Here is a 23,663-nt window from a genome sequence, read left to right on the forward strand (position 1 = left end):
TCTAAATCATGTTCACTTTTTCATGACACCCTCATAATATTGGTTGTCTTGTTTTTAAAAAAAACAAAAAAAAGGTCCTCACATTAGTATGTTCTCCGTGATTTATTATAAGTAAGTAACATTTAGGATGCAACGGCTAACAGGTCCTGGGATGAGAAGATGACATGAAGCTGTGGGATCACAGGGCAGCTCGAATGCACTGAAGAGCTGGCCTGAACCCTTAGACTCAGAAGAGGCTCCACAGACTTCCTGTTTTCAAGCCTCCTCTTCATTAAACATGCCGTCTTCATGTATCAGAATCTGTTAACGTTACTTTTAACTGTTTTACATTAGCTCTACGCATCTCATTACAGGTACTTGAGTAGATGGAGAATACGGTGTGATGAATCAGATATACGTCCGCTGTTTGAACAGGTGATGGTGAATGTCAGCTTCGACCTGAGAAACGCTGACACTCGGGTGCCACCTCATCACCGGCTTCCCGTCTGGACCCACCAGAAACTTTTCAAAGTTCCACTTGATGTCGCCGAGTTTCACGGGCGTCCAGAACATTGTGGCAGGGTCACCGAGGAGGTCTCCGACTGGAGGGCAGGTGTTCTGCACGGCAGAAAGCACAGCGTTAGGATGAGAGCGCAACAAAGAACAACCATCTTACAGAGCTGTACCTTATAAAAATAGACAGCTGAGATATTGAATACATGCACTTCATCCATTATCGGAAGCCTAGTGAGTGAGAATGTTTTCCAGTGGATCACAAATCAAAGAGCTATTAATAGCAGTTCACAGCTAATGAATCATTTGAGGAGTTTGAGGACAGCGTTATGGATACAGACTACAGTATACATGGAAGCTTTCAAATCACACAACGTACCTTCAGGAAAGTGAAAACCCCTTGCTCGTCTTTTCCATTCACGTCACCTTTCTCAAACAGCTGGAAGTCTGGAACGAATCCATTGCCTGGTCTAACATACCTGGAATCCAAAAAGAGGGCCGCTTATCAGTGGACGTGCCTCTGAGCACTTGGTGGCTTGGCAGCTGCCCTAGATTCACTACGAGCTGAGAATAAAAAACACACTATAGCCTATTGCAATGGCTTTGGGTATAAGACGACTGGTGGAACCTAAGACATACATTCTATGTGCGTTAAAGCCTCGAACAGAAACTGATCTTATTGCCAAAGGATGCGTTCCTTCATTAATGAAGCTTTGTTGATTGACAGAGGATTTAAGATGATTGCAAATTCCTCTCTACATCCAGCTTTGAAGGCTCTTATGTTACAGAACATTACAATGTATACCGTCTTGTGACTCAAGGTTAGGGGATTCTCGTGTTTCCACAGCTACAAGCTGAAGAAGGTTTATACTGCTCTGAAATGAAAGCCTGTTGTTCAGTTGGTTGGGTTTATAGTGTTTTCAGGCTGACCCGATATTGATTTGCATTCAACGAGAACCATTGCTCACTTCAAACCGGGAAGAATTTCATGCCTCAGCCCTGGTTCCTGTTTCCCAAATTGGTTGCAGGGAAAGCCCAGAATGGTTAGTCCGTACGATTTCAGCTTCTCGGGTAGTGCATTCAGTGCTGATAAAAAGGAAAAGAAAAATGTATTCAGATAAGAGAAGCTTTTTTTATTTTATTTTTTTTAAATACTGCAACAGAAAATAACGCTGCCTGTCGAGCCGTTTCTTACCCACGTACTGGTAGGTGAACCCTCAGTACGTGGCCACGTTGATGAAGAGGACACTCTTGCCCATGAAGTCACTGAAGTTCACAGTGCGACTCTCGTTTAGAGTCTTCGCCTGGTATTTGTAAATAGTGTCATCTGTGGGTTCACACAGCTGGGGAGCAGAAAGACGGGTCAAAGCACAACTGGCCATAGGCCAACACGATCATCAGCATTTCTTTGGGGTAGCATTTTGGCTGATAAAAGCCTGGTTGGATGTAATATATATATATATATATATATATATATATATATATATATATATATATATATATATATATATATGCAACAAAGCATGTGCCTATATGGACTTGTACTATATGGACTTCATTTGCTTTAGGCCTTGACCACTCATTTTATACAAATATTTGATTATGGTGGGTGTGTTTTGTAACATTTCAGTCACCCACTGCTTTTAATGATTAGTTTCATGAGTCATTTATTTTGCTTGGAGCTTTTACAATTTTCCAGCAGGACATTGCCCTCATGAAAAAAAAAAAAAAAACATGGGCACTTGGTTAAATAAACACTCACAGATCTCAGTTTATTCTTACCCACTGAGGAATAATGCCCTCTACATCTAATCACGACAATCATAATTTCATAGAGTTCAGAGCGCATCTGTGTGACTGAGGTGGCTGGCCCTGTGTGTGTGAGAGGTGGAAAACAGAAGCGACGTCCTGCGAATTGTCACGTTTGCTTTCATTTCCACGTGCATGTAAACCGCTAAGCATTAAAGGCCAGCAATTGTCATTATTTAAAAAACATTTGATGAAGCTGATGCACTTAAAAACTATAGCTGCAGAAAATAAAATGTAACCATAAACCATACCTAATGTGGATTACTAACTTTTTGTTGTCGCGTGTTGTTGAGACAACGCCTACCAAGTATTCAGGATGTCAACATCACGTGGATTAGACAAAGATACCAGTCTATCTATTTTTTTTTACATTATTGCGTAACACCGGTTTTCAACATAAAAGTCGACTTATGACAAAACGTACACGCGGGGCAATACTGCTTACCGTTTAGGTTACGTCATACATCTAAATACAGCTTAATTAAGGTTTACACAGCGCAGGTGTGAACGGTGCCTTATTTTAACAGACAGTGGTGTCGTCTGGTATTAGGTTGTCGGTGTCACGTCTGTCTTTATCTATCTGGATACACACCGTGTGTGTGTGTGTGTGTGTGTGTGTGTGTGTGTGTGTGTGTGTGTGTGTGTGTCAACAGGTAGCCTACCTGTGTGAGTGGGATTCCGCCGGTGCAGGGTCGCAGCAGACCGAGCAGCAGCAGAGGTAAGAAGGACCGCATCACGTCTCGTCCTTCACCGACACGGTGACGACTCACTCTGAACTTGTCTGTCCGCTTCTCCCACGGGATGGTTTGACTCCTCTGGCTGTGGGGGCGGAGGGCCGCAACAGCTGGCTGAGATGACGCCCTCTGCTGACGTAACGACGTAGACAAGTACGGTTATTAGTTTTCTTCTGGTATCACAGCATTCACGTGGAGCTGCTGTGCACTATTTAAAGACAAAAGTATATCCTCCTGTTGGAAAGATACAGAATGATATATGCATAATGCTTGTACTTTTTCATGATGCTTGGTAACAGAAACAGACGGTGCTAGCTGTCTCATTATAGCCGTGACCTTGCAGTGCACAGTGTGTCTTTGAGGACAGATAACAAACACGCTTCAAAGGAAGATAAAGGAGGACTGGTTCAACCTGGTACCAGCCCTCACCATACTTTGTTGTGACGCTTGTTTATCACTGTGTATAAAGGACAGAAACTCAGAGACAGATTTCTGAGCAGCAACTTGACACAACTATGTGATACAACTCTGCTCCTTCTTCAAAGAGTTCAATACCACGGTCCATGAAGTACATCGGTGCGGTTCAGTCCCAGTAAGAAGTTCTTCTCGATTCATGGACGTTTCACTGCGTTTGAGGGCTGAAAATGTCCGCTCGACAGACGCAGTAGATATTAGGATTGTCACCAAACGCTAAAAAAAACGTAACAAATGTAATGTCACGTAAAAACGTCTAACATATCTTTAAACTTTAATTCTTATTACTACAAAATTCTGCAAGCTAGTTTCACAACAGTCACGCTAGCCCACTGACCAATCAAGCCGCACGTTAATGCTGACGTATTTTTAGGCCAGTTAGAAGGCTCTGACATGTTAAAGAATACGCCCAACATGTCAAACTAAAGATCTGATTGGTTGAAGACTATGACAGCCAACAATATCGTACTTGTACTTCTGAAGGCCTCGGGGTTGATTATCTGATTGGATAAAAGATAATAAGCTAATGGGAACAAATATTTAGAATACATGTAGTGTATGAAAAAAAATTAAATTATAAAATAGCTATAACTTTGTGATTCTGTCAGCCCACCACTGCTATAGATAGCCTGAGATATAAATGAATAAAGGAGACTGTTGGAGTTGAACTTTGTTGAACCTTAATGAATACAAGATGATGAGCGTCACGTTCCTAAAAAGAGGAGAAAAACTGTCGGTTTAGTTTTTTATTCATGATTCATTTCTCCTCTCTGGGATCAGCTGTTGCCATGGTGAGCTGGTACTTGGCCAGGTGCCCTGTGGGTGGCTGACGTTCCTAATTCCACTCCTGCTGGGGCTCCTCACAGACCATAGTTTACACAGTGTTCAGTGAAGACCTGCATTGTCCCACAAGGCCACATGCATTATTTTTGCAGCAAGACAACCTGAGTATAAAGGCATATTACATTTGTGAATCTGTTAAGTCTCTTTAAGGGATTTAAACAAATTAATTCACATATGTTACTATCCCAAGTTGAGTGACGGACCCTGGAGCTGCTATGGAGCAGGACACAATCACAGCGGCGATGAGGATTTCTTAAAGAAATACATTTTACAACACAGAACCGTAAGACCTATCCAAATGCAACTATCTTTTACAGTTCCAATTTTTTTAAAGAAATTAATTGTATATTTTGTAAATATTGAATAGAAAAACTTCATGCAAAACTAGTCTGGTATGAGATGGATTATGAGACACATAAAAGACTGCATCACTTGCACCTTTTTTGTTCATTTTGCTTCTTCTTGGTGTCACTAAGAGACATATTTGAAGCGGTTGAAAGCTGTAACCATGCTGGACATGAAGAGAGGCTGTCTATCTTCTTGCCAAAACAGAACCATAATGAAACTCATATCCAGAAAATACTATACAAAATACTAGAGGGCCCCTTGCCGCCTTGGTCCCCTGAGTAGTTCATCTCTGGGTGTAGGCTGGCAGTTCCAACATTGACCACACGAGGTCGACATTGAGTACGTTGTGTTTCCTCTAAGGCCAGACGACTAGCGGGGACATCCACACTAGCAGGAGTGCAGTCAGTGAGCCCATCGACTCGGCTGAGCTGCTCAGAGATGGCGTCCCTTTTGCAGCCAGATAGAGTTGTCTATCTGGTTCGTGGAGAGAAAAGGATCAGAGCCCCTCTATCCCAACTTTATTTCTGTCGCTATTGTAGTGAGCTACGGTCTCTGGAATGTGTGTCTCACGAGGTACGTGGACGTTTTCCCTTACTATCCTCAAGCTAGCTGTTAGCTGAACTTAGTCAGCAGCTACTTTGTTGTTAGCCGGTTTGCTAGTAGCTTTGACAGGTGGGTGGGATTAGTCCAACCACCTCGCGCATTGTATGGCTGAGCCGCTCGTCAATCAACAGTCCGCTCATCTCATTGGCTACAAGCGACGGTTTAACTTCCGCTGGAGTTAGCGTTATTTCGAGCACAGCATAAATCGGCGGACATGCTAGCTAGCTAGCTAGCTCTTGGTTTTCTTTGAGTGTAACGTTTAAGTATTTGCCGAGCTCATAAATAAAGAACATGTCCGACAAGTACAGACTATATGTTATTAGTTCACCCAAGCTCACGTCTTCACAGTCAAAATCCATCTTGTTAACGTGGCTCACAGTCATGGACACCACACCCAGACCGCTTCAGCTTTCTCACATATTGCGATTACAGATTACCAGTCAGTGATTGTTCTTTGTAAACACGTGATTGCTTATCGTTACAGTAAAACACGAATCCTATTCCCCTGAAAAACATCATTCAGTTTAAGATGTGGATGCGCAGGTTGACTGACTCCTCTCTTGAACCCCTGTTTTTGGTGATCAGGTGGACTCCCACTATTGTCCCAGCTGTCTGGAGAACATGCCCTCTGCTGAGGCTAAGCTTAAAAAGAACAGGTGAGACTGACGTGCTCGTGCTTAAAGAGCGCTACATACACAATATAGAGATCTTGCAGGTCACTGCTGACTCTGTACCTGTCTGCTCTCCTTGCATCATCAAATGAACGCCGTTTCTGTCCTTTCATTCATTCCTGATTTATCTGTGCTGCAGGTGTGCAAATTGTTTTGACTGCCCATGTTGCATGCACACGCTGTCTACTCGGGCCACCAACATCCCAGCTCCTCTGCCCGATGATCCGACCAAGACGGCCATGAAGAAGGCCTACTACCTGGCCTGTGGCTTCTGTCGCTGGACCTCCAGGGACGTGGGAATGGCTGACAAATCAGTTGGTGGGTGCAGACATGAATAATGTAATCAATGTGCTCATATTTTAAGTATTTCCAAAAAGAAGTAAGAAGCATCCACAGTACCAAGTCCGGCTCTAGGTCTCCAGTTGCTCATTAATTCAGCACATGTTCAAAGCTGTTGTCCGTTGTATTTGTTTCTTATGGCTCATGTTTTGTCTGATTTTTGTTCACTGCAGCCAGCGGTGGATGGCAGGAGCCAGAGAACCCTTACACTCAGCGGGTAAGTTCCCCCCCCGTGGTCATTTAGTCTCACAAGTTGCTCACATGCTTCCTGACCATGAAGTCATCAATAGATGTGCCTGTGAACACCCACACATAGCTGGCCAGAGGCAGAAGGTTGCTTAGTTGCCGAGTCGAGAAATGCGCCACAAACGAACCATTATTGCACAAAAGTACTTATAGTGTTTCTTTTCAGGATTGTACCTATTTAGTGATCATTTATCTGCACTTTTCACAAGTTGAAAGTTTGTCAGTCGATTGTTTTGAAGGGTGCCTGTAAGGCCTTATTGTGTTATTGTCAAACTGTTGTGTAACCAAACAATGTGTAGTGTCGGGACACTTACTGTGTTTATATAAAAAAAAAAGAATACAGGAGGCATTGATGACCAGTCGATTGACGACCAGTGATTTGTTTCCCCACAGATCAACAAGCTGATCGAGTATTACCAGCAGCTGGCCCACAGAGAGAAGCAGGACAGAGACAGGAAGAAGCTGGCCAGGAGGCGACAGTGCATGCCTCTGGCGTTCTCGGTACTTTACCTCCTATGAGCCCAATTCAGCCTTTCAAAAAGAAATGTGTATTCCTTCTCTTCCTTTTCAAATGCAAATAGCTGTCGTCTCACTGTAATCTGTGATTATATGCATTTGAGAGATCTATTTGATACGGAGGTTCTAACTAAATCTCAATAACATCACCAATGACACATGCTAAGTGTGTGGCCTTGGGGATATTATTTGATTAGCAAACATTCAACCAAAGCAGCTCAGCTGCTCACGTGTTTCCTTGAATTAAAAGATTTACACCACGTCCACACTTGGGCGGATAAGTATGAACATGCTTTTTATCTGTGGAGACGATTTTTTGGGTCCATTTTCAAAAAGTTCTCCTCCCATATTGAAATTTCCAAACAACAGAAAACAAAATCCTGCTTAGTCCGTCTGAACGGAGCAGAAGATGTACTTTCTTTAAAGTGAGTTGCCCCGCTGTGGACATGGTTTTCATGCTTCCTGAGCTTGTTGGCTCATTCTGCTTCTACAATGTTAACATCCAATAATGCAAACTAGTCTCTCCTGTCGTGTGTTGGAAACATCTCCAGACATTGAGCTGATATGTCCTGCAGTTGTTTTCCATCACTGATGCGTTTCTGTTGCTGTTGCATGTCACCAAATGCCACTAATGTTTGCTGAATTGCTTTTGTTTCACCTGGTTCTTTGTTCTCTCCCTTTCCTTTGCTTATGCACTCTGATATTTTGTTTTTTGCCTCCCCCCTCCCCCCCAGCAACACACTATTCATGTGGTGGTGAGTTGTATTTTTCACAACTTGGATAGTCTCATCTTTACAGTAGCACTGTCTTCTCTGCGTCTCTCTTCCTGTCTAATCTGTAACCGAGTGACCTCACAGATCACATGACTGTCTCCTTGGGTAATCGAGATGGAGATCCAAACAATGGGAGCCTTTGTGTTCATAAGAGGGAGACAAGAAACTGAAGACTTTTGTTTAAGTCTGTGTGACCAGATCAACATATTTTCATACTAATGAAGTTGTGGACCCTCAGTGTGTCCGAGTTGATTCTCTCCCACTATCCTGGGCAGAAAGGCTCCTGTTATTGTCTCTTAACACAAGATTAATTGAATTGTTTTTGGCTTACTTATTGTTTATTTAAATGACAAATTTAAATGTGTGTTTTAAAAGTAGAAAATTGTAGAAAATCATTGTAGGTTAGGTCATTTCATGAATTGTCTTTAGCTCTTCTTGTCACTCGGCAGAATGTCTGATCTTGTCTTGTTCCTAAATTCACTCAGGAAAAATATGGCCTCGGAACCCGACTGCAGAGGCAGAGGTCTGGAGCTCCCATATCCAGCCTGTCTGGCCTTTCGTGAGTCGTCTTCCCGTCATATACACATAACTGCTGCTGACTCCACACACGGAACACATCTTCATAGTGAAACGACACGCATGTTATCGGTGCCTCGGATGAATTGACTTTCTTACCGTCCAGCAGCGGTCGTTTCATTAACTTCCGTGTGCCATGAAAATCAATTTGTAGAGCCTTGAAGCTCGGCTTGAGATACATGTGAATCCATCACGGTGAACCGCTCGTCGCCCTTTTTATATTTTCATCATCACCTTGTAGTAATGCAGTGGTGAGCGATCACCACTTTTATATTAAACCACCAGGATGCATTCAAGGACCCTGCTTTATGTCTGGAAATGAATTGGCTGACAAAAGGCACTGTATTGACAGAGTGCGCCGTCCGATCTAAAACGGGCTCGGAGATAATTACGCAGATTTGGTCTCCGTTCAGTAACCGGGTCTAAAATCTCAGCTGACAAAGTCTCTTCAAACTCACTTCAGTCTGCCTCAAGTCTTTGCAAGGTGTACAAACCAGTGTCTACAAGAGCATACGAATGCAGTCTAAAGCCTTACTTTACGCTGAGAAAATGCTCAGTGGCACTGTAAGATATACGTGTCGTTACGTGTATGTGATCTGACGTAAACGTTAGAAAATCTCACTAAGCTTTACTGCGTTCAGTTTACACTATGAGAGATACAGCAGGTTGTTGACGGCAGTATTTGTGTGACTCCACCAGCCTAAAAGAGGGCGAGGACCAGAAGGAGATCACCATCGAGCCGGCCCAGGCCCTCGATGAATTGGAACCCCTGCCTGAAGACTGTTATACCAGGCCCATCAGCCTACCGGAGGGTAAGCGTTTCGATTGGAGCTCGCTGAACAATACGAAGGCTTTTGAGTTGGAAGCTGAGCTTTGTTCGTGTCCTTCCAGTGACCACGCTGCGCCAGCGGCTCCTGCAGCCCGACTTCCAGCCTGCAGGGGCGTCTCAGCTCCACCCCAGACACAAACACCTCCTGATGAAGCGCTCGCTGCGCTGCAGGGTCGGTACCACTTCACGCTTGTATCCTCCTTTTTTTTTAAAAAGGCCGATCACGTTCACATAATGATCTTCTTTCTTTATTTCCTCCTCCCAGAAATGTGAGCACAACTTGAGCAAGCCAGAGTTTAACCCGACTTCAATCAAGTTTAAAATACAGCTGGTGGCTGTGTGAGTATTGGTCGTCAGATTCTGTCCAAACACGTGTCTTCAAGAGGATGCAGATCTTTTTTTTTAAGTTAATAAATACAACTACAGACTCATGTTCAAGGAATTATGCATGCAAAAGTAGCTTCATCTTAAAAACATTTCCATTCTGTACAAATAGCACGTTGTTCTCAGGGGTTCATGGTGTGCTTGCGTTGTAACCGGCAGTGAATGTGGTTGAACGCTGTGTTGAACGCTGTCAGTGGGTTTGAGTGTAACTGTGTATTGATTGTTCCTCCTACAGGAGTTACATCCCCGAAGTGAGAATTATGTCCATTCCAAATCTCCGGAACTTGAAGGTCAGTGTGTGTGCACTGGTTCGGACATGTTGAGTGTTTTATCTTTTGCATGTTTTATGTATTCTGTTGAGTCTGTAACATGCTGCCCCCTGCCCTGAAACGCAGCTAACTCGCCACTAGCTAACCCTTTTAGAGCTCAAATCTCTATTTTTATTGTCTTACAAGGAAGTTAGCTCTGCTGTCCAGCTATAAAACTAAAACTAACCATCTAACAGCGGTTAGAGTGATGCATTGTGTTTTAAGACACTAAGGAGACACTGCAGCTTTTGTACTCGTCAACCTGAGGCCTAAAGATCAAAGTGCTAATACAGGAGGTGGTTAAGAAAGAGGATGAAATGCACTTGGCGTCCCAAATCAGGACAAAACGTAGTTCTAATAAGTGTTTTGAGTTAAATGGTCTAAAACAGACCTTTTGTAAGTGAACTCAATCGGCTTTGAAAGATACGTTTTTCTACTTCCTGTCTATTTAGGAGAGCCAAGTGCTGCTGACTCTGACCAACCCAGTGGAGAACATCACCCACGTCACACTGGCTGCTTGTGAGGACGAAGATCCGGACGACATCAACAGCACAGCGAAGGTATTTAACTGTACTTTCCCCTTTTTTATTTGTTGAAATAAACTGTAGTCGCACAAGTATCAAGACAGTTGTGTTGAATACTCATTGCGGTCCGACCACTACCAAACACCGACTCTATGATTTAGACAGTAATGGTGTGAATTCTTACTGCATTAAACGAATATGTTAAATCTTTCATGACGATCCCGGAGAGCATTATCACCCAACTCAGAAACATTTCATTGGGATGATGCGTCCATGTTATTCTGCTGGGCACGCAGTTGTTTAGCGAAACCACTTTAGGAGGCAATAATCTGTCAGGACTGTGTGTTCATCAGCTTGTTCAAGAGTAATTCTGCCCCACATGGTGGCCAAACATCACTGAGCGGAGCTTTAACTGCACCATGGCTCTAATACAGAGGATATTGCATATTCTATCAAGCAGTATGTCTGCGGCGCAGGGCGGTCTGTTCATTCACGCCGCCTGTTCCTTCTGTAGCAGGTAGCATCTTCTTATAGGCAGAGCAGTTGGGTCCAATTCTTACCTCCATCTGTCAGCTGTCACGAGCACAGCTAAGAGTGTTCCCGCGCTAAACGGTCCGCTGAGCTGCCAGCAGCCGCCGCAGCTGCTGCTGCGAGGCTCCCGGTGCCTACAGGCCGTTTGTCTTTGGCCTCTTTAGCGATGAAGTCACGGGCCCAGACCGGGTAAGGAGGAGCTCCTGGCCAAAAAAGCGGAGCGTCTTCATGACCCATTTCCTTTCACATAGTGGCCAAACACAGTGCATTCCTGTCATCCTGCGGGATCTGATATTCAAACCCCTGGAGGGCAGCGTGAACCACCGCTTGGTTGATTTCATGGAGCAGCTCTGTCCATATATCACTGATGACTATAAGAGCACAATGTACTCATTTTAAAAGTAATTTCCGTTTTGTAGGCCGAGAAGTATTGACCAATCCCGTTCGAGCAGATGAAACAGTCCTCCTGTTATCTCTCAAGTGAAACTCCAGTCTTGTGACTGACTACACCGAAACTCCAAAAATAGAGCCTCTCGCCCCCAGATGATAGATATCTGTCTGTTCAGAGATTAGTGTAAACATAAATGAGTTGTATTTCAATTTGGATTTTTGGAACACCTTCACATGAAGTCTGCAAGGAGCAGCAACACTTTAAAGAGCTGCAGGTGGTGCTTTTAAGAAGCTCAAAGTGGAAACCTGCAGTAAAGCGGTCCTCCATAGAGCCCCAAGCTGTTGTCAGAGGGACTCGGAAGAGGCGGACCGGAGACTAAGTGGTAAATGATTATTTTGGTCTTTATTGTGACCGTAACGTAAACGCTTATTTCATGTTATTTAAAGAGAAATCTGCTAATTTCAAGAGAAATATGCTACTTTTAAGGGTCATAATTGTATTTGGGTTTCTACTAGAACATGTTGACATTCTTTAATATCAACTTCTCATACTGACTGTCTGAATAAGCCCCCCTCCCGATAAAGCCCAGTTGGCTCTGATTGGTCGTTGCAGGCAGGGACTCACTCTGTGAGCCAATTACAGAGTTTAGCGACACTTCTATCGGTGACATCACAACCGTACTGAAGTCCTGACGGAGCGTTTAAAAAAAGTTTCTGAATACGGGCGGTGTGCGTTTCCTCACTAGATTGAATGTTTTGATACTTTCACAGTATTTATACAACACCTCGTGAAAAAAGACATCTCACTCTACAATGTTGGACCTTTTTCAGATTGTGTTAATCAGACTCTAGAATCTCATAAATACATCGCTTAATGTGATGTGTTGTATAAAACTAAAGCCATAATAATTTGCAAACCATTTTCAGTCAAAACATGTGTGACATATAAGAATACTCGTCCCTGAATAATAAGTTGTGTGTGTGTGTGTAATTACAGAGTTAAAAATTCTGTCTCTTTGAATGAAAGAAAATAAATTCAGAATCTATGAATATATGCAAATATTGTTCACTTTAAGAGTCACAAAACGACGCTCGTGCATACAGCACACGTCCTAAAGTCAGATGTAAGCGGAGCACAGGAAGCGTCCCGCTTTCAACAAGTGAATTTTAAAGCAGCCGTCTGGTGACAAACTGCACGTTCGTCATTCTGCTCAGTGAAGGTCAAACTTCCAAGTGAAAAAACAATTTTTTGTTTTTTGAGTTGAGGCGGATTGTGTCCCCCCCCGAAACCCACAAATTGACATTTACGAGCTTAAAAACAGTGAAACTTTATAATGTTTAAAGCCTAAGTTGACTCATCCAATAGTCTGAAAGTCACTGAATGTTTTTGTTGAAGGTTATGGTTCCCAGCAAAGAACTGGTCTTGGCAGGGAAGGATGCTGCTGCTGAGTACGATGAACTGGCTGAACCCCAGGACTTTCAGGATGACCCAGAGTAAGCACGCACACACACACACACACACACACACACACACACACACACACACACACACACACACACACACACACACACACACACACACACACACACACACACACACACACACACACACACACACACACACACACACACACACACACACACACACGGTGTGAGGGAAGTCTCGGTCTGATCCCTCTGTTCTTTCCACAGTGTTGTTGCCTTCAGGAAATCCAACAAGATTGGTTTCTTCATCAAAGTGATCCCTCAGAAGGAAGAGGACGCGGATGTCACCGTTTCATTTAAGATCCGACACGACTTCCGCAACCTCGCTGCTCCCGTCAAGCCGAGCGAGGAGGGAGGCGACGTCGCCGCCGCCGAGGCCATTTGGCTCACGCACCACGTAGAGCTGAGGCTGGGGCCCCTCGCTCCCTGAACATGAATACTCTGTTTGCTATCAAACAGTCCTCGTGTCGAGATCTTTGAACCAATTTCTGTGGGATGAGTTTAATTCTAACATGATTTCTGATTCTGCTCATTGATGTGTAAGAACTGCATGCGGTCTGCTCGGCATACCGCTGTGCCAGAGTTTTAGTTGCTTCACCAGATGCATGGTGGAGAATGCAGCGACTGCATTATAGCCCACTTTATAAAACTACATGAAACCACCACTGGCTGCATCAAGTTTACTTTTCTTAGTTTTTTTTTGTTTATCTAAATTATGACTATATACTGTATTTCACCGCATTGTGATTCTCCTCACCTTAAACACAACCATCTGACATTAACAATCACTTTTAGTGTGAAGCAGAACCTCATGTACACACACTGCCATTCAGAAGTTTGGAGTCGCCTCTTGTGTTGATGCGTTTCCTCGTTCCATCAACTCTTGAGTGTAATTCAGACATCAACTCTTATTATTTACCAAAAGAAGTGCTCAGTGTTTAAAAACTTCAACACACAGTCGGTGTCTCCATAGTGTTACCAGCCAGGGGAGAATACTGTCGTGTTGAGAATCCCCAATTAGTCCCAAACTTGAACGGCAGTGTACATAATATTACTTATTAATAAAATGAGACGTTTTGTTTTTAACCCTCCCCCTTTTTGCTCGAGTGTGAAAACGGTTTTGTCTCTGTGCTGCATAGAGTATTTTCTTAAATGGCAAAAGTATTTTGTCCTATTCCGTGCGTCAGCTGTGGATTTGTTTTGGTATAATATTGGTCTTTAATATATGTAGAAAATAGCAAGTTCGTGTTGACAGATGAGTGAGTTGATACACGTTAACATAACATGGAGAATACACGAGCGATGAGCAGAATCAGAAATCCTAACAGAACTTTCATCTTATGTATCCTCGCCAACATCCTTTTTCTGCAGACGGTAATATCGTATTAACTCGCATGCTTCAGCTACAGCAGGTATGGCACACGGTAGACAATGACATCCCAGTAACTGATCTACTGTCTTCTGAACAGAAAGGTTCTCCTTGGGTTGAGTCATTTTATTATCGTTTTAAGTCAAACCGTAACCTTCACTGGCACCGTGGGGAGGAAGCTCTGTAGATCACATTACAGTACAAAGTGTTAATTATTTCAATGTTTTGAGACACTATCTTTTTTTCTGATGTAGTATCAAATGTATCTTTCCTGGTTTGTAGAGCTCACTGACCTCTCTGCCAGTATATATCGTGAGCTGCTGTCATTTTTTGTTCCGCAAGTGTGTTAGTAAAACAGAGCCTTCCAACACAGTTAATCTTCTGTACAGGCTAATAAAAATCATGTGATACTCTTAACAGTACTCTTGACTTTTTTTTGGGTGGCTGACATGACTTTTAATGCAGGTGGGGAGTTTTTTCCCCCATAAATTGTGACTCTGAATCCCACAATGCCTTTTAAACTCTCCCTGTGCCTTGTGGTGTGTTTTCATCCTCACCACAGGATGGCGCTGCAGGCAAACTAGTTTCTAGAGCGCTTGTTTGGAAGAGAGCTTTCGGTGATGCATCCTACAGTATGATCTTGAATCGCCCTACAAGCTGAAACCGTATGTCTGATTACAGTAATGACTTGACTGAGAAGGTACCACACACTCTGATCCAGACAGAAACATTTGAATACTGATCCAAGCAAAGCTCAATATTGGCTTTTTCAGGGTCGTGAGGATAAAAGGGTCTACCTGTCAACATTGGGAGTATAGCTAATAATGGAATGTTTATCCCAACAGATACCATTTGGTATACAACACACATCGGTCCTGTTCAGTGATGCTTTGCACACACACGGGACAGTTTATTGCCTCTGGAAAGGCCGAGCAGATACGCGGTGCAGGCCTGTCTGCTGTGTAAACAGACCCACTCCGTCTGGGTAATAAAGCCATGATTTTCTTTTATCTTCAGCAGATATAAACAGCTCGGAGGAGTGGCCAGTGTAAGAGCCATACATCACCACAGAATATGAGGTAATAAAGCACACATGAGGCCAGCCCGTACCACTGAAGCAGCCCAGACTCCCACTTCAAGCACAGCTGATGATAGCAGCAGCTGACTCTGAGTGCACGGCAGTGGTGTGCTGTACCTGCACTTACTGGTTGGTTGCTTCCTGCTTCAGATATATTTTATTAAAAAAAAAAAGACAAATGCTTGCTATGTTAAACGTGTATATATAATCATGGCCATACTTTAATTTAGATAAACATGGAAGACTGATTGAAAATGCCTGGGTTGCATATGGCCTTGAATCATCTCCAAAAACACCGCCTGGAAGACAAATTCTGGATTCCTCTGGTCAGGATAATATTTTCCTGGATCAAGACTCCCAATTATTTCCTGCTCAGCAACAGCGTGATCTTATTTGTAGAACTTTAAATTGTAAACAGCACAGAAATCTGACCTGTGACCGTGTTACGGGGATTAGAAATGAATATGGTTCTCCAGCGGTGTTGAGTAAGTAAGTGGGTTAGTGAAGGGCTTTCACGTCCTTCCTCTACCTCTGTTTTCCTCTTATGAAGCCTAACATCTTTATTTATAACGACAGGCCCGGCCAGCCTTGACCAGATGAAAAATTCCTCACTGAATTACAAGTTTAACTGCACCCAGGACGTTTCCACAATTACGTCATCGCCCCAAAACCGCCAGTAGCTCAGCCACAAAAGAAGCATGACACAAACGAGCAAAAGAGGAGAAAAACTACACCTCAACAGAGCCAGTAAATTCCCTCCATCTCATAAAACCATGACGTCTGGAAGCCCGGACGACTATCATTTCTCCATGTATTATTACCCCTCTCACGGATCAACAGTGCAGCGCTACAGTATGAGCACAACAGTGTGCATTTCTGCATTAGATCTGTCAAGTGCATCGATATTAAATGGCATGGAAACTCCTGCACACTGTCATTTGTGAAAATACATCTACTGTATATGTGACTTTTTGGTGCTCGACCTTCGATCCTTAGAGGAGTCTTTTTGCCTGTGGACCAGAATAGTTTGGACATGTCCTGTCTCTGGGAATGAGAAGGAGAAGCACAAAAAGACCGAAGAGCTCTTTTTTTTTTTCTCACTTCCCCCTTATTTTTAGGTTGAGCAGTATAGGCCTGGAGGTGCTGTGAGTGATTAATCGCCTGCTTCATTTTATGCTCACCAGACCATCATCTGGTTAATTAGAGGTAATGGATGATGTCTACCCAGATGAATAACTGTAGACATGTGGGCTTCCAAAGCTGGGAAAGCCAAACCTGAGAAACATTAGCTTTTTAGGAGGAAAAAAAAAACAACCCGTTCCACGATGCTCCTTTTGTCATTTTCTCTCCATCTCCCTCCATTTCCTTTCTCGCTTTCATTCAGTCTGCATTCAGGCGGCTGTAGGTTAGCTGGAATGTTGACTTTGGACATCTGTTTGAAAAAGATCGCTCTGAGAAAGCAGCTGACCCCTGACACCCCCTCTGAGCCCCCGTTAGACACGCAGGCTGCAGGCCCGCTCATTGCTTTCATTTATTATTTGCTCAATTGCTCACCGGGTGTATTACGTGTGTTAGGGCTCAAGTGTGTCAGCATCCCGAAAGCCAAGGCCAGTGCCACAGATCGGAGCCCTGGGAGGAATCGTTGTAGCCGATGGAGGGGCTGGAAGTCTGCTGTTGGCTCCACATTTTCCCACTCAATGAAGAGACCAGAGTAGATATGAAATCAGACTTAATCAGGATTAGTCTAGTTTAGTGACGGACATTGGATAGCCCCATTTGTCACCATACAGTACTCTGTCATTTGGTCACAGTGTTCTCTTTGCAAACCTTAAGAGCAAAGTCAGAACGGTTGTGACCCCACAAAAGTGTTCTGTCTGCCCAAAGAGATAAAATATTTCGAGGAAAACGTTTAAATACAATATTTCTTCACAGGCCACTGCCCGGCCTGATTCGACGTCGGCCTGTTCCCCTGAAGAGTAAAGAGTGGAGCGGGGAGGCGCAGCTTAGCTTAGCATGAAGACTGGAAACAGCAAAATGGCTTAATTTAAATGAGATATAATGTGCAAATTAGATAGTTGTAGACGTGCTGGTAGGTTGAATTTCTTTTTATTAAAGTTTGGACTCTGAGTACTCAGCTGAGTACCCCTGTTTCCAGTCCTTATGCTAAGCTTAGTCAAGCAGCTGCTGGCTGTAGTTTCATATTCACTAGATACGATAGTGCTATTTTTCTGTACGGAAGCATATCAGTGAAGTTCCCAAATTGAATAAGAGGTGATTTTCAACGGCATGGTTTGTGTACACCAGTGTGCAGAGTTGTGTTGACACCTTGACGATCAACTTGAGCATGCCGTTGGAATCACACCGAGGCCCGAATTTTCCAATAGGCGTCGGGTCTCTTTGCAGGGACGTGCAATTCCACCCACAAGATATTTCACCCTGGAACAAGAATCATTTTATTTGCTTATATCAGCAAACAGAGACGAGCTTGACTTCCGCTGACATTTACAGAAAAGAGTCATGCATCTCTGCACCTGCCACACTAAGATCTTAATTCAGTAATGCTCAGCACAAGATAATCCTCTGTGGTCTACAAGCATCCATCCCAAAACAAGGTTCATTAGCTGCCCAAATGAATTACATGCCCCAAAGAAATTCAGCCACACGCCAGCAATAATGCAAGTTCAATAAATAGAGGATTTCAATTAGGGCAACACTTGTAATAGAAGCGCTATTGTTGTGTTATTGTGGACGGTAGATAGCCGGAGGCGTCTTGGGCAGCTCAGCCCCATGAGGTCTGGCTGAAACGGTGCTGGCAGCTAAGAGCTTGTGGATAGACGCTGAAGACAGAGGCGACTGGTTTCTGCTGTCCAGCTGTTCCAGGCCAAACATACAGCCAAACCCACGGTAGCCCAGTCCAACATGACCCACCAACTCACCACAAATACTGGAGGCCTCAATCCAGATCCAGTATACACACACACACACACACACACACACACACACACACACACACACACACACACACACACACACACATCACTGAGCAGTGCCGTATTTCACCCAGGAGAGCATAAGTTAAATCGATGAGAGCTTCATTGGATTTACCGTGCAGGAATCTGAAATGTCAAACTGTAGATGTGGATTTGTTGTGGACTCTATCAGTGGCACATTTCACAGACTGAAGAGCTCCTCTAGTTGGACCTGAGGAGTAGACAGCAACACATCGTTTCCATCCTAACCTGTGATGAGGGGTCATATGCACAGACTGTATAGTAGAAGTGGATGTAGTCACTGTGACATATACATTGGTTGGTGGACTGCCGTTTGGAAGCCTTGAGTTTGGTGTTTTTGCCGTCACCATCTTGGTTTTTGGCAGTTGCCATCTTGGCTTTTTGCAACCAGAAGTGACACGAGAGGGTGGAGCTGAGTACAACCGAACACTGAATAAGACATTTTTAGGCGACCAAAGAGGTTACAATTAACTTTCATGAACTGAAAACACACTGTGGAAGGGTTTAAATTTGAAGACGAAAATACTGACAACTCCCGGACCGGACAACGCTGTGATCACAGGGAAGCCACGCCCTGAAGCATACGCTGCTTTTCTTTTTGGTCTTTTTCTCTAAATAGGACTATAGTTTACTAAATGAATATCATGCTGTATTGAACACGAATTGAAACTAGCGATTGATAATATAAACTCATGTTTACAATGTTTGCAGAGGTAATAAATCAGGTGAGAAGTAGAGTCCTTTTCTTACAGACTTCTGTACAATCTGACATGTTTTTGCCTCCAGAGCCCCCTGCTGGCCAGTAGAAGGAATGCAAGTTTAAGGCACTTCCACTCGGCTTCAACCTTTCAGACCTAATCACACACTAACACACCGTTTTATATACATAAATACAGGAACTTTTAATCCAGGTCCACTCCTCAAATGCCCACTTATTATCTGTTGGCACTCTTGTTATTATAACTGTTTAGAGATTTGTGTTTAGTTCATTCACTGCAATCAGTTTACTGCTCACCAAGCTAGCCAGTATGCTAGCTGTCTGAGGTCAATGTGTTACTAATACAACATGCTGAATAACTGTTGAAGTACTGCTAGATTTATGTATTTTACTCTTGTGCGTTCATTATTGTGTTTTGCTTCCTGTGAGAACTTGTTACTTCCTGGCATGATTTAGTATAATACTTGTAGATTTTGTTTGCCAAACTCATTTGGAGTGTGACGTTTCATTAAATACCCTGCATAATTAATTATCCAGCAGCTGATGCAGCCACAGATGTCGAGGGGATTATTTTTGATTCAGTATTAATTATCTTTAAGTCCTAAGTGATCTCGTTTTCCACCTGCACACTGAACTTGCACCCACTGAATTAATAAGAGCATCATCTGTAGAAAAAAAAGTTTTAGAGATACTCAAGCTCAGCCGTGGAAACAGAGTCAGACTAAAGATCCCACCGGCACCGTCGGCAGAGAACAGAGGGCTACGTTACAAATTTCAGTCATGCCGAAGGAATTTAAAACAGATTACGCTTTGCCATCCCTGCTGAAACAATAACATAAAACCAAGGAACATATAATGAGATCATCAAGACACACAGTTTGTGCGATTAAAGGAAAGCTAACTGTAGTCAGAGAGGGCGTTTGTGAAGTAGAAATGAGTAATCTAAGAGGCCGTATGAACCGAGCCTTTTCAAAAGCAGAAACATATTAATGAAATGAGCTCAGAGAAGCCTGACTAGAGGATGGAGACTACAATCAGTGGTGTTTTGATAGACATTTCCAAACATTTAATATTTACATAAGGATATCTGCTGTCTGAGGACTGTCTGGCTGCCGTTTGTCTACAGATTGGACTGAGGAGTGTGTCACGGTCAGGACGTCCCGAAGCATTGCCAGGCTTATCGCTGGTTGAAGTGGCTGCTGGGAGGATCTGGGTAGACCGGGCTTTGTCGGCTCTTGTCTAAACCATGTTGTTTTCATTAATTTCCTGTTGATAGGGCTCACAGATTTGATTTCCTGCCTACGCAGGAAAGATAATCTTGCAGTCAATCTGCTGACTTTGTCGGAGGAGAATTTCACTTCGGTGAGCCACGACAGCTTTATCTGAGACCCCCCAAAACCCCCCCTCCACCACCTTCGCTGTTAGATAGGCCTCCCTGTTATGTGTACTTTTATAATTTAGTTTTGATAAGACTTGGTGAGCGAGTGTGTAAAAGGAGAGAATGAAAATGAGAAAGAGAGTCCGTGTAGGTATATAATACATTTTACAATTGAGATAATAACATAATCCAGCCACCACCGGCAGCAACAACTATAGATACAAATCTGGTTTTATACAATATATCTGACGTTACACAGTGTCGTGATATTGCAGTGCAGTAGACGTGGCTTGACCTGGCTGCAAGATGGAAGAAGGTCAAAGAAAAGGAGGAGGAATAATAAAGATCGAGGATGGGGAGGAAGAGAGATGTCCCGGGGGAAGAAAATATGTCTTCAATGGAGAGTCATATTTTAGTCTGGGCCCAATCTGAAGCATCTGCCACTCCTTTCCTGTGCAACATACTCTGGTAATGGTTAAGACTTGGCATCAGGGACTCCTCATAGGATCTCACTTTCTCCATCAGCTAATTTGAATTCACACGAGTTGGCTTCTTCTGTGTCTTCGGCTGTGAACTGTGTCATTTGTGTTCGAACAAGATGGTAATGGCAGTCGGCGGGCAACATCCGATCTACAATACTATGAGCAATAGGGCTTCCAAATGGAAAGTCTGTGCACACAGCAGCTCACCCACACCTACAGGGTATGGGACTGCACTCCAGGCCGTGCAGCAGTAGTAATTCATCCCTGACATCTCTCCGTTTGCCAGAGGATGGATGAGCTTGACCCCTGAGTACTTGACCTTGTTCGCCCTGAAGCTAGAGCAACACATTCTCCACTGTATCAACATCTCTCTTTTTTAAAAACTTTCCGTTCGCTGGCTGTTGAAAGAGGGACCACCTCTGAGGTGTAGTCCCGTACAGATTAGAGTCGCATGGAGACTTATGTGTTGCTGTCGAGATATTCCTTTAATCGAGTAAAACAACATGTGGGTGTCAGCCTGAGCACTGCCATGACTTCATGTTTCTGGTGCAGCTTGCACAACACCGTTAGCAGGAACTTGTTTCCAACATGATCTATTATTAAGGGCCTTACTTTCCCTTCACTTCACTGAGTTCATACATATTTTCATGGTGAGGGTTATCATAACATGACCTCATGAAAAGCTAAACAAAGCATTCCTTCTCCTCCTGCGCAGAATCAAAATCATCTACATCCCTCCCCATGTATTTTTCATTTTCTCCCTCTTATTCACAGCTCTTATTGACGTCTTTCCTTTCCTTTCCTCTCCTTTCCTTTCCTTTCCTTTCCTTCCTTTATTTCTCTGGCCATCTTTCCATTTGTCCATCCCTCCGTCTTTCTCTCCTCCATGGTCCACCCAGCCCTTAATTAGAGGGGAGTAAAAATAAGAGTGGTGTTGCTAAGCTTTGGCAGACCGTAGTGAAGCAAACCAGGTCTGCTGCCAGACGAGAAACCTTTCAGGACACGTGTGCCAGCACATAGCCTTTAAGTGGGTCACGAAACTGAAGCCATGGCAGGACTTTTTTAATGCTTAAAACAGCCCTCTGGAGCCAGAGAGCCCGGACCAGAAGGTCAAACATCCCCTCAATCAAGACCCCCCAAATCTCAGACACCTCAAGGGCCGTGGTGCTGAATTTATGAGTGAGCTCTTACACTGGCTCCATCACCTGTGGGCTGGAACAGGAGACGGTGTTTTTTTCTTGAGTCAGCCTGAACAGGAACTTGGTACTGCAAGCTATTTATCTTCTTATTTTCTTATTCAGCACTGTAACTGGATAGGCCCAGATGGCGGCCGCTGGCTGGATTGTCAGGCGTGTATTTCAATATTCAGTTTATATTTGGATCTGTCTCCGGGGAAACTCTCATAACTGGCATGGCTGTTATATCAATACCCGATGAGTTTACAAATAACACGGCATTGCCAAAGATGTTACTTACGGTCTTTGTTTTTTTTTAATCCATTTTTTAATTCAACCCTGTGACTGTTTAGTCTGCACAGGAATGCTTTAATGGGCGGAGTTTTTTCTGTTTTCTTTCTGGATGCTCTGTCGAACATTGTACCCTGGCTTTAGTCCCTCACTAGTGAGAAAGTAAACAGTATCATATTCTGCTGCAGCGCCTTGTGTTGTGACAGTATGATTTTAGTTTCGCAGTCAAATAACCTGAGCTGAACCCATTTCTTTTTGGCATGTGTTCTTCAACCTCTGCCACATACCTTCCTAGTTGACGTTGGGCATCCTGAATGGCTGATTCCATGGTTGGTTATGGCCCACCCCGGTGTTACAATTGTCAAAAGTGCACAGGCCTGGCTGCCTCTCGCTGTGCAAAAGAGGGCTGACAGGGAAAGGATGCAGACAACTGATTTATCTTTTCTATGAGTGTGCAGTTTCTGCAGAAAGAGCTATTTGTCACGTACTTGTTTTAATGGGTTGTGTGGTGTTGCCTTACATTACTAAAGGTTTATGAGGGGAAATATGGGAGAACCCAAACTGTCAGTTATCCTTGGCTGCAGCCAGTAATTAGACTTCAAGCACCCACAATGGTTAGACTACTGACTCAGATTGCTGGTTTGGATTTAATCCCAGAAGAAATGGTCTCTTCTTTGATTCTACAGACAATAATAACACTGTGATGCACTGGTGTGGGCTTTCAGTCTTGTGTTGACTTCATTGCACACATTGCCTGCATTTAGTACGGTTCGTTTTTTTTTTCATGTGATGCTTTCAAGCTCCTAAATCTTTAAAAGGAAAAGTTTGATGTTTTGGACATATTCTCTTTTGCTTTCCTGTTGAGAGTTAAATGAGAAGAGCAAGACCACTTTCATGTCTATATGCTTACTACAAGGCAGCTGCCAGTTAGCTTAGCTTAGCATAAACACTGGAAACAGGGGGAAGCAGCTAGCTTGGCTCCGTCCGATGATAACAAATTCTACCAGCGCCTCGGAAACTCACTGAGTAACACTTTATTTCCTGTTTGTTTAATCCGGCCAAGAAACAGTTCAGCACACAAACCCCCATACAAACTACAAATATAGTTTTTAAGTAGAGGTTAAACGAACAAGATACCAAGTGTTCATTTGTGAGCTTTAAAGGTGCTGGTAGGTGGGTTTTGTTGCCTTCTGACAAAGGAAGACTAGCTGTTTCCAGTCTATATGCTAAGCTAAGCTAAACAGCTGATGGTCATATCTTCATACTGAACGAGCAGACGTGAGAGT

General features: G+C 43.5%; 2 protein-coding genes across 2 annotated transcripts; one reads left to right on the forward strand and one right to left on the reverse strand.

Annotated features, from left to right (window-relative positions):
* Nucleotides 1-87: 87 nt before the first annotated feature.
* On the reverse strand, nt 88-3,107 carry gpx3 (glutathione peroxidase 3). Its single transcript, XM_079167752.1, has 5 exons — nt 2,964-3,107; nt 1,688-1,835; nt 1,461-1,578; nt 872-971; nt 88-597 (listed from the first exon to the last, which is right to left on the reverse strand). Exons 1-5 carry the CDS (start codon nt 3,033-3,035, stop codon nt 388-390), a joined length of 648 nt encoding a protein of 215 aa, XP_079023878.1. The 5' UTR covers nt 3,036-3,107; the 3' UTR covers nt 88-387.
* A 1,994-nt stretch (nt 3,108-5,101) lies between these two features.
* dctn4 (dynactin 4) lies at nt 5,102-14,655 on the forward strand. The gene is made up of 13 exons (XM_079167059.1): nt 5,102-5,273; nt 5,889-5,959; nt 6,114-6,292; nt 6,487-6,530; nt 6,953-7,060; nt 8,334-8,407; nt 9,124-9,236; nt 9,316-9,425; nt 9,519-9,592; nt 9,873-9,927; nt 10,398-10,505; nt 12,787-12,884; nt 13,083-14,655. Exons 1-13 carry the CDS (start codon nt 5,139-5,141, stop codon nt 13,303-13,305), a joined length of 1,392 nt encoding a protein of 463 aa, XP_079023185.1. The 5' UTR covers nt 5,102-5,138; the 3' UTR covers nt 13,306-14,655.
* Nucleotides 14,656-23,663: the final 9,008 nt, after the last annotated feature.

The sequence above is a fragment of the Pholis gunnellus genome (assembly GCF_910591455.1).
Source record: "Pholis gunnellus genome assembly, chromosome: 10".
Lineage (NCBI taxonomy): Eukaryota > Metazoa > Chordata > Actinopteri > Perciformes > Pholidae > Pholis > Pholis gunnellus.